At 55.3% G+C, this 16,742-nt stretch overlaps 1 protein-coding gene across 1 annotated transcript; it reads right to left on the bottom strand.

The window, feature by feature from the left end:
• Nucleotides 1–16,167: 16,167 nt before the first annotated feature.
• TCIM (transcriptional and immune response regulator) lies at nt 16,168–16,488 on the bottom strand. Its single transcript, XM_074164272.1, has one exon. It carries the CDS (start codon nt 16,486–16,488, stop codon nt 16,168–16,170), a length of 321 nt encoding a protein of 106 aa, XP_074020373.1.
• Nucleotides 16,489–16,742: the final 254 nt, after the last annotated feature.

Below are 16,742 nucleotides of genomic sequence, written 5' to 3' on the forward strand. Positions count from 1 at the left end.
TGTTTTCCCTGCACATGAAAGAAAAAAACTCGAGTTGGGTCAAAGGAGCAGCTTTCAGACTCTCCTTCCCTCCTGCCATGATTCATTTGAGTCAGGCTGCTCCCCCGGCAGCTCCCTGCCCATTGTGCACTTACAGCTGCCGGGCTTGGCAGAAGTCACTGCCTGCTTTCTTTTCAGCCTCTGCGTTAGATTCATTATGATGATGGGTTGTTAATTCCCTGGAATAGCAGCGCGTGTCCACCCCAGTGATGTCTGTATGTCCCTGCTGACACACGCAGCTTGACCTGGTGAGTGTCACTCACTGTCCTCAGGAGCGAAACGGCTTTGGGTGACCACGAGGCTTCTGCATCATCCCCGGGGGGACCGTCCTCTTCCCCTCAGCAGGGCAGGCTGTCAGGGTGGCCCTCGGGCAGGGACACAGAGGTGCTGGGTGGCATTTGTGGGGGACATGGCGGTGCCACTAGGCGCCAGCATCGGTCTGCAGGTGTGTGGCAGAGGGACAACTCCTCTGCCACCTCTGCAGGGTGCAGATCCAGCCTTTGGACCTGGTTTAAAGCGGTTTAACGACATCTCGGCACAAAGGGGAGGGTTTGGATAAATGGGGTAAGAGAACATATTCTCTTACGCTAAGTCACTGCTCTGGGTCCTGTTGCCAGCGGCAGCCCAAGGGATATTTTGTGTAGATGCTAAAACACATTGTAAATTAGGAAAGCAAAACCAAAAGCAAAGCAAAACACCATATTGTGCTAAGAGTGTTTCTCTCGTCACCAGAAAAGCTTCTCAGAATGAACCGCCTCAGTCATGTTTACCCTTGTTGGGTTTTTTTATTATTTGATGTTTGATCATTATTTGATCTCTGAACAGATAATTTCTGCTCTTCTCTAAAAATAGCCATTGTCATTAGTTGTAGCTTTGCAGTCTTGCCTTGCTGCCGCCGTTCCTGCGGTGGGACCGACCCCGCAGCCCCCAGGCTCTGCTGTCACGGGGGGGGCACAACCCACCCCAAGCCCCGTGCTTGGTCAATACTGAGCTCCTGCAGCTCGCACTCGTGAGTCTCTGAAATATTCTGGCCATGAGCCCAATGGACATGTGCCACAAAAGGCACCTGTTTTGTAAAGTAATGGAAAAATAACTTTAAAAAGTAAAATCGTGGAATCATGGAAATAATAGTCTCTTTGTACTGGTAAATCTCTGAAATTTTCTTAAATTCAGGCTGGGTTTTGGGGTGAACCACAGAAAAAAAACAATGCTCAAACTTCTCTGATTTTCCTGCTAGCCCTACTTGATAAGTTTGTATTAGGTAAAGATTTTACTTTCATTTTTCTAATAATTTTTATTTTTATGTGGATTTTTTTTCTGTTTTGGGGTGGGAAGGTAAAATTTAATTTAGAGGAGGTACGTTAGTGCGATGAACATTTCTTTCATGGTTTCTTGCTTTCAGCAGCTCTCCTTAGGGTGCAATCCCAGTTCAGCCAGAAAGTCCCTGTAAACCCACGTAGTCCAGCTCCACCTGGGGGCAGATGGTCAGAAAGCTCCGGTATCCTCCAGCTCCAGCCCGTGGAGGTTTATCACAGACCGAGGTGTCCGTGAGGTTCGGCAGAAGGAGGTGCGGGTGTGTTTCTGCTGGGGACACCCCAGTGCGGTCTCACTTCGTTTTGCTGGGTGATATTTGGAGAGGTTTTGCTCTCGGTGGTCTCCAGCCCTGGCGGGTGAGAGCCCCCAGTGCAGGGTCCGCGGCGGCTGCGGTGGTGGGTGCTGCGGACACCCAGGATGGGAAAGGCCACCCAAAACGCCCACGGACCTCCCCACCGCGGGTCCCCAGCCACTGCTCTCCGTGGCAGCGCGAGGAGCTCTGCAATTAACGGCCACCTCCTGCTGATAGCTTCTTAATGGGGAACGGTTGAGGCAAATTATAAAATTAAAAGAAATAGGGTGAGAATACAATTAAAAGCAGTGTCTCTGAACTGGAACCGCTTTGCCATGAATTGAACATGCCTAAGCCCAGTCATGGTTGAGCGGAGCTATTCCACTCAGCATTGGATTAACTCATCAGCAGAGAGCCCAGAATCTGATTTAATTTGAAAGACTACAAAATTATATTTCTCTGCTGATTTTCCAGGTGGCAGGATTAGATGTGGAGCTTTTAGTTTTCCACTACTTCCTTTTAACTTAATTTGACAGAAATGGCTTTTGGTACAAGGCAATATTTGATGGGTACTGCATCGGGGATAATGAAAACGTCAGAGAAATGGCAAAGCATAATTGGGGGAGCTTGTTTTCCTCTACCTGCAAATGTGTTGGGTTTGATAAACCACCAAGAACGAGTTTCCTGGAAGGGCATAAACTGGGGAAATTTGTGGCTCTTATGGGACAGTTGATGCTCCACCAGAGCAGCACCTCTTTCTGGGGAAAAAAGGGAAGAACCAAGAGCTGCAGCAGCGTCTGGCAGATTCGGTGTGTGCCGGCACCCAGAGGGCACGGGAAGGGACGGGTACGGCCATGGGCACCGCAGCGGCAGGGGAAGGAAGGGTGGTGGCCAGGGAGAGGGGCGGCCGGGACTGCCCTTCCTCCCGGCTTTGCTGATTAAGGAGCTCCTTTTTTGGCAGTTTGAGCTGGAATTAAAAACCTTGCTGGGAGGGAGACCCGGGGGCAGGCAAACAGCTTGTTCTCAGCTGGCTCAGCACTTTCCCCTTTGCGGTTCCACCTACCAGAGCTCAAAAAAGGCTCCCCCTGCCAAAGCCAGCCCGGTGCCGGGATGGCAGCCCCTTGGCTGGAGAGCGGTGAGGGTGGCGGGGGTCCCGGTGTGCATCCAGCTGGGAGGGCGGGGGGGGTCCCGGTGCTTATCCAGGGCTTGTTCCCTTCTCAAGGGAAGAAAAGGCGTTTTCAGCCTGACCCCTGAACCAGAGGATCCCGGGGAAGTGTCTGCCCCGGGGGGACCGGTGCAGTGCAGATGGGTTAAAGGCCAAGTTTCTTGACTGCTCTTGGCCTTCTCCCCAAGCCCTGCACCCCCCCGACTGCTGGGGGGATGAACCTCCTCTTTTCCCAGGGGCAGGAGGGACGGACCCAGGTTGATTGCCCCCTGTGCACAGCTCCCATCCCACTCCTCTTGGTGGCCACCACCAGCCCCAGCAGAGTGGTTGGGCTGGGAAAGGGTCTGTGAATTTGCAGGAAATGTGCTGATGAAAGGCAGGTTTCTAATGACTCCCCAAACTGAGATTTTCTCCCCGTAAATGCAAGTAGGTCTCAGTGTCCCTGATTAGCTCCTTGTGATGAATTCCATCTGCCTGCCTGGGATCAACAAAGACCTAAAAACCCTGAGCACCAGCCATGCAGCCTACTGTTTTCATGCTGAGCTTTGTTCATTATAGGAAACCACTTATGAAACAGGAACCTCTTCCTTGTTCCACTCAATTTCTTGGGCTTATTTGCCATGAAATGTCACCTTCTCAGATGAAAGACTGGGATTTATCACAATTAAGGGAGGCTTTGACGTGTCCCTTTAAGTGAAACGAGGGGGCTTTTAATTCTGAACCTGCGCAGGATTTTGTTGGTGCAAAGGCGCGTCCCTTCCAGTTTACAATGCTCATAAAACGTGCACCTTCCTGGGGAGCAGTTGTGTGATTTTTGTGGCTTCCAGCAGCGTTTGCTGCAGAGCGCGGTGCCTTCAGCCCGTGGAAGGTGGGGAAGGTGTTCGCACCGAGGGACCATACGCGGCATCGAAGCGGGCTGGTGGCTGGGCATCGGGATTGTGGGGCAGGCAATGAACCCGGGCATCGCAGAGACGTGTGAGACGGGATAAGTGATGGGATGAGTTGCCCTCCGCTGCAGAGACTGGAGCGTGCTGTGATGTGCCCGGCTCCCAGTGTTCCCGGGCTGTCGCTGCCTTCAGGTGTGTGTCGCTGCTTTATGGCCACATTGGTGTCACAAATGTTTTAGAAGAAATCAAAAGGGTTATTAGGAAAGAAAGGGTCTGTGTCTCCTTCCTTAGGAATGCAAAGGGAGAGTTCCTGTGCCAGGTTATTGGCTGACTGAGCGTTTGCCTGTATATTTTGGTTTTTTAGGTTCACGCAACACCCCACCTGTGTCACTGCCTTCGTCAGTCACCCGCTTTGCTGGAGAGCTTTTTTTGGCTGTTTTGTGAGATGCGGAGTCTGTGAAATGCCGGTTTTGCTCCCATGTCGCAGGATGTGGGTGTCGTGCTGGAGCAGGGCTGGAGGTGGCTCTTCCACGGTGGCCACGGAGCCGCTCTCCCTGCCCTGCCCTGGGCTCCTGGCCCGCTCTGCCCTCCCCTCCGGCCGTTCTGGTCCCACAGCCCAAAGCCACCTCACCGGGAGCCTCGGACCAATGCCCAGGGAGCGGCAGCAGCGTTTGTCCCTGCATCTCACCAGAGTCTTTGCAAAGCGTTTGGTGCAGCCGTGCGTTGCTCCAAAGCCGTGTCTGCAGCCGTGGGTCGCTGGGGCACCCCCAGAGGGGGGTTTCTGTGCCGTGCCCGGTCTCTTCAGCGACTGGAGCTGCTCCAGCAGAGGGTTATGGTGTGAAACACCTGGCAAGAATGTCTTGCATGTGCTGTTGCCATAGCACGAGTAGGAAACCTGGAATGTGTTGCGGAAGGTGGTGAGTCACTGGGCTGAAGCGTTTATCCCAAAACCCTTCTCCTGGAAACCTTTTGGTGTGGATGGACTTTACAGAGCCAGTAGCCCTTTGGTGGGAGTTGGTGGGACCAGTAAGCATGCCCAGGCTGGTCATACCCACCTTACTCTGGTGTTTTCTGGCCCAAAGTAATTTGGAAATCGTCCGTGCCACTAGCAGATATGGTTTTTGATGAAGTTAGAGTAGCAGCCTGTGATGAATGGTGGAGCGGATGCCGCTGAGCCCAGCGGGGTCTGCTGCCTCGCAAGGCGACGGGCTCTGCAGCTGCAGGTTTTCATGGACTGGAGAGAACTGCTTCCTCCCATCTCCGAAGGCAAACTGTTATTCGAGCACCGAGCACAGACGTCTCAGGGCTTTCCTCCCGAGGACATGGCAGTGGTTTTCAAACACTGGCTCCAACTGCAGCTGGTGCCTTTGCTGGGTGCTGGAGCAGAGGAATCCCCTCACCCCTGGATGCTGCCCGCACCCCGATGCAGGAGGGGGTTTGTCCGTGGGAGATGCCTCCTCCAGGCCATGCATTTCCCCGGGGAGCTGGGGGAGCTCAGCCCTGCCCGGTACAGTGTGCTGCTCCATGAGGAGCATCCTGCTGCCTCCAGCCTTGCAAAGCCCCCCAGAGGGGGTCTCGGGGCAGGCGCTGGGTGGGGAGTGAGGCAGAGTGAGGGCAGCGCTGGCAGCTCAGCTCATCACCAGGTTCTCCTTCCCTCCTGCCCAGCAAACGAGTTGTGTTTGTGCTCGGGTTGCCAGCGCTCGTGGCAGGTCTCCAGGTGAGTAATCAGCCCAGCTTGGCACCGCGGCACTGGTTCTTCTGTTCTTTTGTTGTCTCTGGGATCCATCCCCTCCAGCGGGGACAGGGCGGCAGTGCCCATGTGCGAGGCTGAGACCTCACAGCTCATCACTGTGGTGGCTGCAGGCTGAATCAAACGCAGCCTGGGAAACGCTATTCGAGGGACTTTTTAAATTAAGGTTTGTTTCTACTCGAGCATTTCCAAAGCAGAGCAGTGAGTGCAGCCCCGGGATGGCGTGTTGTGCCGGCAGCAGAGCAGTCCGTGTCCCACCGGCATTCCCTTTCTCTCCACCCTCTGCAGCAGCATCACGTTCCTGAGCTAGGAGACCATAACAATAACTGAGGATAAACCCCCGTCGGCCTGGGAGCCTCTGCTGGGCTTTGCTCTGAGCTGCTGGAGTGTTTCGTGTTGCCAGAGCAAAGGCCATGACTGTAGGTTTTAGCTTCTTGGTTGTGTTACAACATCTGATTTTTAAGCCGTTTTTATTCCAGCTCGAGCAGTTCTCCAGCCACAGGAGGGCGGCACCGGCGCAAGCTGTAAAAAAGCTATTTCCAGCTTGCCCAAAGAGCTGGTTTTGGTAGAAAAGGAAAAAACTGCCCAACGGGAAGGAAGGGGGAATCCTCAAACGCCCGTCGCAGCACTCGGGGTGCGTCCACAGGGGCTCTGCACGGCAGCACAAGCAGAAAAAGCAAAAGCCAAAGCAAATACTTTCAAATAGCACTTTTGATACGGAAAGGAGTCACTGCTTTCACGCTCCCTCTGTCCTGCCTTTGGCTGCGCTTCCAGAGCCCCAGGGCCTTCTCCAGTCCTACAGAGAAGTGTGGACCACCCATGCTCAAGGTTTAAAATCTCAAATGACTATTATTAGAAATTTGTTAGGGAAGGGACAGCAAAATGTCAGGATCTAATCCTGGATTTAGGCTTGGCCCCAGACCCCAAACTGGAATTACAAGCTCCGATGAGAGGGTGCGAGGCAGGTGGAGCTGTAGGTGCTCCCCCAAACTGACCAGAGAAACCTCCAGGTTTCGGGTGGCCCCCGGAGCACGGGCAGCGGGACGGTGATGGCAGCCGCAGGCTGATGGCCATCCTGCCAGCAGCACGTTGCCCGTATTCGCCGCACGGCTGGTGCCGGCAGAGCATTCCCAGCTCCCAGACTGGTCTCCTGATAGAATATCAGAACTCCGCTGGGGGCTGTGGGAAGCAGCCATGGCCCTGGTGCAGGGGTTTCCCGGGTTATCCCAAGGTGACCCGCGTTTGCCGGCAGCGCCGTCCCCAGCAGCCACCCAGGAGATGCCGGCAGCCTTTCCCCTCCTCAGAGGGCGGTGTGGGCTGCGCTGGGAGCACAAATTCAGGGGAAAATGTTAATGAGTTCTCAAACCAAGATTTATCCCACTGAAGCAGTTTTTGAGTATCAAAGGAAGGTCAAAGCCCCGTGAAGTGATCTAGCAGCAGAGCAAGCCGTTTCCTCTGCAGGCTGAAGGGGCTGGGACGCCAATGGGATTCAGGGGCAGCTATTTCTGGGACCTTTCCATGATCAGTGTTTACAGCAGGGGACTTGGGACGCTCTGACTTAGCACACCATTCACATGCAAAAAGTATTTTCAGTTTTAAATGTCTCCTGTGGCGGGGGAAAGATTTAAGCTGATGTTTTTGTTGTGTGTTTACAGCAGCTTGAAAAACAATTGCCACAGAAAGCGAGGGCCGCGTGGGTGCGGAGATCCTGGTGGCCTGAGCATCCGAGTCCCGCTCTCCGGCCATGGGCTGCCCCGTGGTGGGCTCCCATGGTGCTGGCAGGGGCTGGAGGAGCCCACAGGGACGGGCTTAGAGGCGTTTGTGCACCGTGCTCCTGCTTCACGTAAATACTGTGACTGATAAGTGATATAAGTGATGTGGAAATGTGGAATTGCTGCCCAGGCGCTGTTGTGCTCCGCAGCTCTCGTCACTCAGCTGATGTTTAATCTGAATTCTCGCTCGGGGTGGTGGGACTTTGCCTGTGTGAGGGGTGTGGAAGGGTGAGCCCAGGCCAGTCCAGACCCAGAGGTGTTTTCCTCAGCTAAAGATAATTTCGGTTTGAGTCAAAGCTCAGTCAGCAGCAGAGCAAGGGAATTATCTTCCAAGAAGGCTTGTTTGGGTAGATTAAATGTTTCTGAGAAAGATCACTGCAACAGCTCAGTCACAAGGGTTGTGGTGGGGAGGCGAAGGGGCTGGTGCCAGTGGGGTGAAGATGGCACAGAGCCCCGGCCGTGGCTCTCCTGGGGCCAAGGATCTCACGGGAGGGTCTGCAGGACATGGGTGTCCTGTCCATCCCGTGGGGGGTTCTGCAGGACATGGGGCTCCTGCCTGTCCCATGGGGGGCTCTGCAGGACACGGGGATCCTGTCTGCCCTGTGAAACGGTCTGCTGGGCAAGGGGCTCCTGCCTGTCCTGTGGGGGGGGTCTGCAGGACATGGGGATCCTGCCTGTCCTGTGGGGGGGTCTGCAGGGCACAGGGGTCCTGTCCATCCCATGGGGGGCTCTGCAGGACATGGGGGTCCTGCCCGTCCCTCCCCAGCAAGAGCTGGGAATTGGCAGAAAGCGACGCTGGCGGCGTTTGGGACTCAATAAACTCAAGCAGCCAAACTCTGAAAAAACAAGCACACAGCTGGAGTTGTTTTATTAGCCTGCCCCTGGCACCGGTACCTGCGGACTTTTACCTGGGGCTGCGTGGGAAGAGACCAGGCTGCGAAAACAGCCCCCGGGGGACGGCACTTTGAGAAATCAGAGTGAAGGTCCCCGTTCGAACCCTTTCCGAGGAAGGACCCAAACAGGCTGCACAAGGGGTCGCAGGGAATGGTGTTGCAACAAAGATTAACATGATTAGAGAGCCGAGAGGAGCATTTCACCTAAGGAAGCGCACAAAAGGATCAAATTTTAGACGTTGTAGTAAGCAAAAGCTGCCAATGCATCACCGAAAGCAGCGGGGGCTCAAACCCGTCCTGTCAGCCTGGCTCGGGGGTGTGCGGCACGGTGCAGCGCTGGGGACCCGGTAAAATACACCGGGACACTGTTTCAGGTTCAAATACTTGACTTTATTTTTTATAAGATATTAAAGCTGTTTACATTATTCACAGCGAAAGGGTCTCCAAAGTAACAGCGAGGTTAAATTTCAGTCCGTGGCAGCCGACCTTGGATCACCCCTGGGTTTTGTGCCAAAATAACCCGGGTTTCTGCGCAGCGACTCTGGACTCTGCTCTGCCCTGGGACGGGGCGGGGGCATTAATTACAGGCAAAGAGCAATAATTCCCCCATTAAGGCCAGGAAGAGCAGCTTCCTCGTCCCCCCGGCCAGGGACTGGGATGGGGCTGGGGCTGGTGGAGGGTTTGCCGAGCTGGTGCTGCCGCTTGCTGCCCGCCGCAGCTGGGGATTAATGGAGCTCTTCATTTAGCTCAATTATTGGGCATCCACCTGAGAAGCTGTAAAGAATAGAACAGTAAATCTTACAATCAAATATTAAATTATACCTAATTTATTTACTTATGGAGAACTGTAAGCCCGGCAATCAAGCATGTAAAGGGCTCCTGGGAGCGAGGGAGGTGCCTGGCTGCACTGCCGGGAGGGGGGCGCTGGGGCTGGGTGTGTGGGGGGGCACGGACAGGGATGAACTGCTGGAAACTGGGGGTCTCCCCGCTGCAGAGACCCTCGTGCAGAGGAGCGGGGGCGGCATGCCCTCTGCTGCAGAGGTTTTCATGCCATAGACTGACCTGCTCCCACCCACAGCATGGGGGGGAAGGAGCCTGTCGAGCCCCCCCTCAGCCCTCCAAAGCCATTCCCGCACTTGTCCCTGGCTGCCAACGGCCCTCACAGTCCAGGCACTGGCTGTCCCTACTTGGTGGCCAGTGGCCAGTGAAACCCGTGCCAGCCTGCAGGAGCCGGGTCCCGGGTCCGGGTGGTGCACGGCCACGCAGAGCCCGGCTGCACCGGGGTCTCGCTGAGGCGGAACGAACCTCCCGCATCCCCTCAATGCCCCAATCTGAGTATTAATTGCTCTGCTGCTGTAGCTTCATGGGACACCTTCCCAGCAGAGCGCGAGCCAGCGGTGACCCACGGCGCCGCGGCAAAGCAGTGGGGCTGGGAATGGGATGGGGGGCACCAGCCACAAACAGCGAAACAGGGAGGGACCCGCCGTGCTACAGCAGGAGGAGACGGGTCTGTGTGGCTTTGTCTGTAAGGATCTCGAGGGGCTGGTTCAAGGCAACACAAGTCATTTTTTTCTATCAGACCTGCAGATAAAGGATTTCAGAAGGCAGATAATGTTTTATTCACTTTTTTTTTTTAAAAAAAAAAAAAGCTATTTTATTTTTTTTGGCCAGTTAGCCAAGGAAAAACTGGTCCTTGACTTTGATAAATGCCACTCCACCATCTTAATGTATTTTTGCATAGTTTTTATTGCAGCTAAAGCACTCAGAACTTAGGAAGAGGCTTATTGTTAGAATCGGGATAAAGGCAGCATATGTTTGGCAGTACTTTCTGCAGAATATAGTCAAGGTTTTTACTTCTGCACAGAATCCTTCAAGTCGCTTGGATTTTTTCCATGGACTTCACTCAGGTCAAGACTTTGATGTGCCTTTGAGTTGTAGGTTTGTCCTTGAACCCTCTGCACCCCTGTGCCGTCATGCTGCAAATGGGCTCAGAAAGAGACACTGGGGCGAGGGTGGCTGGGTGTAAATCAGAGCCTCCCAAAAAGTTTGGCAGAGGCAGCGGGTCTGATGCCGCACCAGCACATTCGTGAAATGATAAATTGTGTCTCGTACTTTATGGTTTGGAGAGAGAGAGAGAAAAAATGTGTCTGGATTAGAATGTTTTTACAATTTAGGATGGCAGGTGAATTTTAAATAAAAGTGCAGTTGGAGAACATGTCCAATCTGGGAAGTATAATTTGACAATTTTCTCTTTCCTTTTGATTTTACAATGTCAAGCAGAAACAGCAGCAGGTGAGGAAAGTACCTTGAGTTGTGTCAAGGCATTGTGAGATGTTTGTATGCCAGTTTTTGTCTACTTCCTTGAGACATAAAAGCACCTTTCCTTTGCAAAGACAATGGAAAACCACCTTTTCTTCTGCATGGGCATATAAAAAAATAAAAACTGGTGCCAGTGCCTGCTTGAGTGTGCTCCCCGGGAGGGTGCCGTGTGCCTTGGGGGACTGAGCCCTCCTGGGACCGCAGCACCATGAGAGCTGGCCATGGGGTGCCGGGACCTGCTCCTGCTCCAGGGCTCTGGAGCACGGAGCCGGTGCCTGCATCCCCTCCTCGGGGGAGACCCCGGTGCATCTCTGCTACCCCAAGCATGTGGGACATCTGTGGCTGCTGGCATCAGGACAGACTGGTCAGTGTGGGGCTGGGGTAGCCAAGGGACCCCAAGCACCACTGAACCCCCACCCTCGGGCCAGCCCCGGGACAGGTTGTGCCTTGGGGTGTGCAGGCACGGGGACCTTCTCTGTTGCCCCTGAAAAGCTTCACTCCTGCACTCTCTCAGCCTCTTCTGAGCATTCACAGAGTTTCTTGCAACCATGGGGAACATCTTCCCCCAGAGTGGTGGGATCCTACCCCCTGGTGCGGCACCAGTGGGCGGGAGGCAGGGGGAGGCAGGACCCGCTGCGCAGGCAGTGCCAGGGGCTGCTCCACGCTGTTCCCACCCGGGTGTTTTGCAACCCAGTGGCTTTGGTGTGAGTCAGCCCCCCCAGCCCTGTGCCGAGCTCCGTCATTCAGAGGAAGCGGGTTTTCCAGGGAGGAGGATGCCGGAGCCTCCACTCGCGATGATGATGATGCTCCCTGTGTGTGGGCGCCGGAGGAGCCGGAGTCGAGGTGATGACTCGCTGGCTCAGTTCTGATTCACTGCCCGGACCCCCCTGCCCTCCGGGGAGCCGTGCACCATAAAAACCTCTTGGCTTGTGAGGGAGCCACTTCTTTGCCAGCCCTCCCAGCTCCAAGCCGCTCTGTGCCTGCCTGGAGAGCCCTCATGAGCCCCCCTGTGCAGAGCAGAGGTGCAGATTAACACCATGGAGTAATTAATCCTGTACAAGATGGCATTTAGGTTTCAATGCTTTAGAAATGACATCTCATGGAAGCGGTGGCTTCTGGAGTGCGTGCTGTTGGAGGGGGATGACTTCACTGCTTACCGAAGCGGGGAGCATCCACGTGCCGTGCCACGAGCACCAATTCAGTGTCCAGCCCAATGGAAATAAGGGTTTTTTTCAGGGCTGTGAATTAACATTCTGGTCATAGCTTTTTATTTTTTAGCAAAGATATACGGCAACTGTGCCATCTCCTGTTGGCTGCGGTGTTTCGGAGGCTTTTCTTCTCATAAATACCCTTATCTATCACTTCAAAGTGACACTGTAGCATCATTTTCCTGCATGTGAGGCATTCGTGCTCTGAAACCCCAAACCAGCTCTTTTCCGTGGAAACCATCGTAACCCACCGCTTTATAGCTCTTCACTCACATTTAACATGCTTTATAGCCCAGGTTTTCCTTGGGCAGCCCCAGATGAAGTATGCTTCATCCATGCCTGTGGTCCAGCCCTGTGCCGATGCCTCTGCGGGGGCTCGCAGAGCGTTGCCCCCCCGGGCACTGCAGCGGTTGCCCTCCTAATTGCCTGGGGGAGGCCGGATGGGTCCGTCTGCCCATGGGCAAGGCTGGGCCACCTCCATCCCAGGGCTGGGCCACCTCCGTCCCAGGGCTAATTGTCCCCGTGCCCTGCCATGGTCCCCTGGGAGGGGGGGGTTTCCCCTGCGCTGGTGGCGTGTGGTGGCACCGCACCAGAGCCGGTTGGTTCTGGCACCAGCCATCCTTCGTACTGAAATTTTTCTGTTCAAGCAGAAAAGCCTGTTTTTTCCTCCTGCTCATGGCCTGTTGCCCCCAGCAGAGCTGCTGCCGGCCTCCCATGTCCCCCCTTGTGCCGTCCCGGGGCGGGTGGGCTGGCTTTGCCTTGCCCTGGGCCAGCAGACACCTCGTGCTCAGGTGCTTGCCCGAGGGTGCCAGGTTCCCTGCGTGCCCCCCCGGGAGCCGAGCTGCCCGCTGGCCAAGGAGAGCCTGTACCTCCGGGCAAAACAGGAGTGCGGCTCAGCTCCATGGTCAATTTTTAACTCGCCCCGTTGCTCAATGGCGTGGAAGGGAAACTTGCCCGGGAGCTGTTGTTGCCGTTGACCGGAGCGCCCTGTCCCCCCGCACACAAACGCTGCCGGGGGAGGTCCCCGCTGCGGACTCTGCTCCCGTTGGGTGCCTTTGCTTTCACCAGAAAATGGAAGGTCACAGAACTGGGTGTTCGGAGCCCGGGGAACGTCCCCAGCTCCCAAACACCGTGGGCTGGCAGAGCCGCACTGTTGGCTTGTTCCAGCCCCGGCTTCCCATCAGGAGGGTGGCAGGAGTAGCTTTTTGGAGAGCTGGGGACGGCTGTTTGATGGGGGGGCAGATCACGGGGGCTCTGTGCTGTCTGCTGTGACCGACCCCCCTGTGCTCTGGGCTGTTTCTTCCCGGGACCCTGCGAGCTGCTCCCCACCTTCACGCCAGAGCTTGTGCGAAAAAGGCTTCTGCTTCTTTCTGTCCTGGTTTTCCATGGCTTCTCCCAACTGCCTGCGGGTGGGAGCCCCCCAGCGCGCTCCAGGGCACGGCCACTCGAGCTGGGGGTGCAGAGCCACCCCCTTCGCTCTGCTCTGCTCTCCTCCCGTCTATGGCAGAGCATTAGAAAAACTAGATAAAATTAGCTGTTCGGACGCACGTTCCTCAGGATGCTGGGACAGAGGGACACCCAGTACAGCCAGTTTGACTCATGGAGAAGAATTAATGGAAACGCCCGGCTCCTGCAGGGAGGAAATACCTTGAACAGGCTTTTCCTCCGTTTGTTGGGTGGGGAGGCTGACAATGGGCCCCGCGCCGGGCGGCAGCGCGGCCGGACCCTCCGTCACCGCGTCGCGCGCCGACAGACACCGCGTCGCGGCACCGAGCGCTCAGGAAGGGCCCGGCACAATGCGGTGACCTGCCCCCCCGCTCCCCCTCTGCCCCGGCACCCCCTCACCGAACCCCCCGGCGCCGGCCCGACGCAGAGGCAGCACCAGGGCATGAGGGGTCTGCGATGGCTGGGTGTTTGTGCCTCCAACTCTCATAACAATTAAATGCGATTTATCCCGTGCCCACCGCGAGACCTGCTGCAGCTCACCACAAACCTGCCAAAACGGCACACGGGTTTTAACAGAGGAAAATTGCCCTTTTCCGCTGTAAAAACCCAACACATAAGTTTTTTGTAAGTTACCTTTATTTATCAGGGATGCCGCTTGGGCCAATAATTTAAATATAATGCGACAAGCGGGGCTATAAAGTCCCCAGGTGACAAGGTCTTATCAATCACGTTATGCAAATGTCTGTGAACAGAATGTCTGGGCAATCTCGGATGTGCCGCAGCCGCCGGTCGGTGTTTTGTTCTGCCGCAACCCCGGCTGCCCCCGACTCGCTTTCTGCCGGGAGAGAAAGCAGCAGAGGATGCACCGGGCTCCCCACGGCTGGGAACGCTGGGCTAGAGGTGGCCACGGGGAAGCGGAGGGACCGTAGCCCAGCCAGGGTGCTGCTGTCTCGACACGGGCCGGGCACGGGGATGTCTCCATCATGGGAATGGGGCGACTACAGCCCTGGGTGGGACTGTCCCCCCCGGCGCAGACCTGTGCCTGGTGGTGGGCAGGATCTGGATGGGGGTCCTGAGAGCATCCTCCTGCGGCCAGCGCTGTCGGGGTCCCGGGGCGTAACGCACCCCAGGGGGGGTTGGTGGCTGCTGGTGTCTGTTTTGTGTTTGTGACACAAGAAATGGCTCTGGTGGGAAAATCCACCGGAGCGGCAGGAAGAAGCTGCATCCCAAAGGCCTGGAGCGGCGGGTGGAGGCGGTGGGGGGCCGGGGGGGCAATGAGGTGGTGTCTGGGTCTGCTGGCGACCGCTTGACAGCCCTGTTTGGCCTTTTTTGGAAACAACCCGTTTGAGGCACTTTGTGTCACTCTGGCTGGTTTTGCAGGGATGTGTCATGAGCGGGTGAAGCTGGAGCCGGGCGCGGGACACCGGGACAGGGCGAACGCTGGAAAAGTGGCCACTGCCTCTGGAGCAGATCCCACACGGGGACAGGTTTTCCTGGGGGAGGACAGTTCTGAGAGGCCTTTGGAGGTCCCTTCGGAAAGGTCCATCCCGACCCAGGCATGACCCCCCCCTCCCTCCAGCCTTCCCGGGAGAAGTGGTAATTCCCCGATAGGTGATTTGGAGATTTTACTGTAGGCAAAACAACTGCAGCTGGTCCATCATTCCTCTGAATTGTTTTATCTTCCTTGCTCTCAGCAGAGTCATGGGAATGTTTTTTTCTAAGCCAGCGGGTTATTAGAGGACAGACTTATAAATAACTAGTCTTGGCTATTTTTAAGTATTTTCAACATAATCTATCATGATAGTACGGCATAACCTGCAGAAAAACGGAGCCCAATCCTGCTGCCAAAGTGTTCATAACTCACTTCTGTTTCTCTGGAGGATGGGGAGCCAAGTCCAGGCTCTGCAGGAATGCCGAGAGCCCGAGGCACCGCGCCGCTCGCTGGGGCTCAGAACTGGGCACTTTCTAAATCTGTTTTTCTGTTAGACTATTGCAAAAGATGTAATTCTCCGTTATTACAGAGGGGAAACCAGCAGCTGAGTTAGTTGCAATTGCAATTAAATTTGGTGGGGTCTTTCTGAGGATGCCAGAACCCCCACAGGGTCCAGCCGGTGCCCCCGGGCTGGGTGGCAGGACTCGGGGAAGCCGGGGATGCTGCCGGCACCGGGCAACAACCGACACCGAGGAGCTGGGGAGAGCTGCGGGCAGCCTGCTCTTGAAACAGAATCTCTATGAAGTGACCAAAAAAAAAAAGTATAACCCCACTCCTCCAGGAGAATTGAGCATTTCAGACAAGAGAAATTAAATTTACTTCATAATTTATTAAATTTCAGATCGCCATATGCAATAAATTATAGTTGATGTAATAATAACATTGTCATAAAATATTTCCATGAAGTACTCATCTAAACTACTCTGAAGTACTCTATTGAAATCTATACAAATATTTAGATTTTTTTATGTTAATGGGAAGTGAACAAAATATTAAGGAACTTCACAGTAAATTCAGGGAAATATGTCATTATTACTGCTTCTGTGTAATACACAGGCTTACACTGCCCACATACAGCTGGAGAAAGAGAAGGTACAGTTGGGCAGTGTGTCCCTGGTGCATTCCCTGAAGCTGACCTGGCTGCACCCCCACGGTGCACTTTGGGGCATTTTAACAAATGCAAAGAGATCCGTGATCAGAAGCTGATCAGTCCCTGGAACCTCCCTCCCAGCCCAGGGCTTGGTGAGGGCTCGCAAAGTGCAGAGGTGAAGTCAGTCAACACCGAGTCCCTCAGGAGGTCCCGAGTCGTGCCTGGGCATGGGGACCCCCACGGCTGGGTCCCACGGCCACCGGGGAGCCTCTGGCTGCCGATGCTGCCGTCTGCAGCGATGCTGCCGGTGCTGCCCTCGGAGCCGGGGCTGCCGTCGTCGTGGCGGTTCACGCCGTGTGGAGGGTCCGAGGTCCCACGGGCGGTCTCTCGTGTCCCCCATCCTGCCAGCGGCTCTCGGGGCAGCGGAGCCCTGTGTGGCAGGAGGTCACAAACAGTCCCGTCCCGAAATGCTCTCCTCCATTCCTGCTGCCGTCGCCGGTTCAGTGCACTTTAATGGAGTATTTCCGAAATGTCAGGAACTGCAGCAGCTTGTCTTTTCGCCTCTGCTTTAGCGCCATTAGCGCCCTCGTTTTCTCCTCCAAGTCCTGGTCGGTGGCGAGGATTATCTTGGCTCTTTCCTCCGCCTTCTTGTCCCCGGAGTTTTTGAAGAGTTTCTGTAGGGACTCTTCGTTGATGCTTTCAAAGATGTTGGCCACGGCTTTCTTGCGCAGGGCTGTGTCGAAGCGGTAGCCGTGGACCGAGGGGCTGACTCGCAGGGAGGTGGACATGGCTGGAGTCTTGTGGCTTCTCTTTGCTTTCATGGATGTGGGGAGCTGCCGGGAGTGCCCTGGGGTCCGGTCAGAGGGATGGGTGCTGCCTGGTGCCGGGGCTGGTATTTAAAGGCAGTCTGGAGAAAAATGCCGAGAGCTCAAGTTACAGTGATGAGATCACCATGATGTCAACGCTGAGCACTCACAGGCCGGTTTAACAGTTGAGTTGCCAACTTTCCTCTGCTGGGCAGCCAAGGAGAAAAGTTTTCCGTGTTTCTGCAACGGGGACAGTTTTTTCTTTGCCC

This window comes from Numenius arquata, chromosome 26, assembly GCF_964106895.1.
Source record: "Numenius arquata chromosome 26, bNumArq3.hap1.1, whole genome shotgun sequence".
Taxonomy (NCBI): Eukaryota; Metazoa; Chordata; class Aves; order Charadriiformes; family Scolopacidae; genus Numenius; species Numenius arquata.

Excerpts from the sequence above, each read along its gene's own strand:
- TCIM (XM_074164272.1), bottom strand. The coding sequence starts at position 16,488 with ATGAAAGCAAAGAGAAGCCACAAGACTCCAGCCATGTCCACCTCCCTG.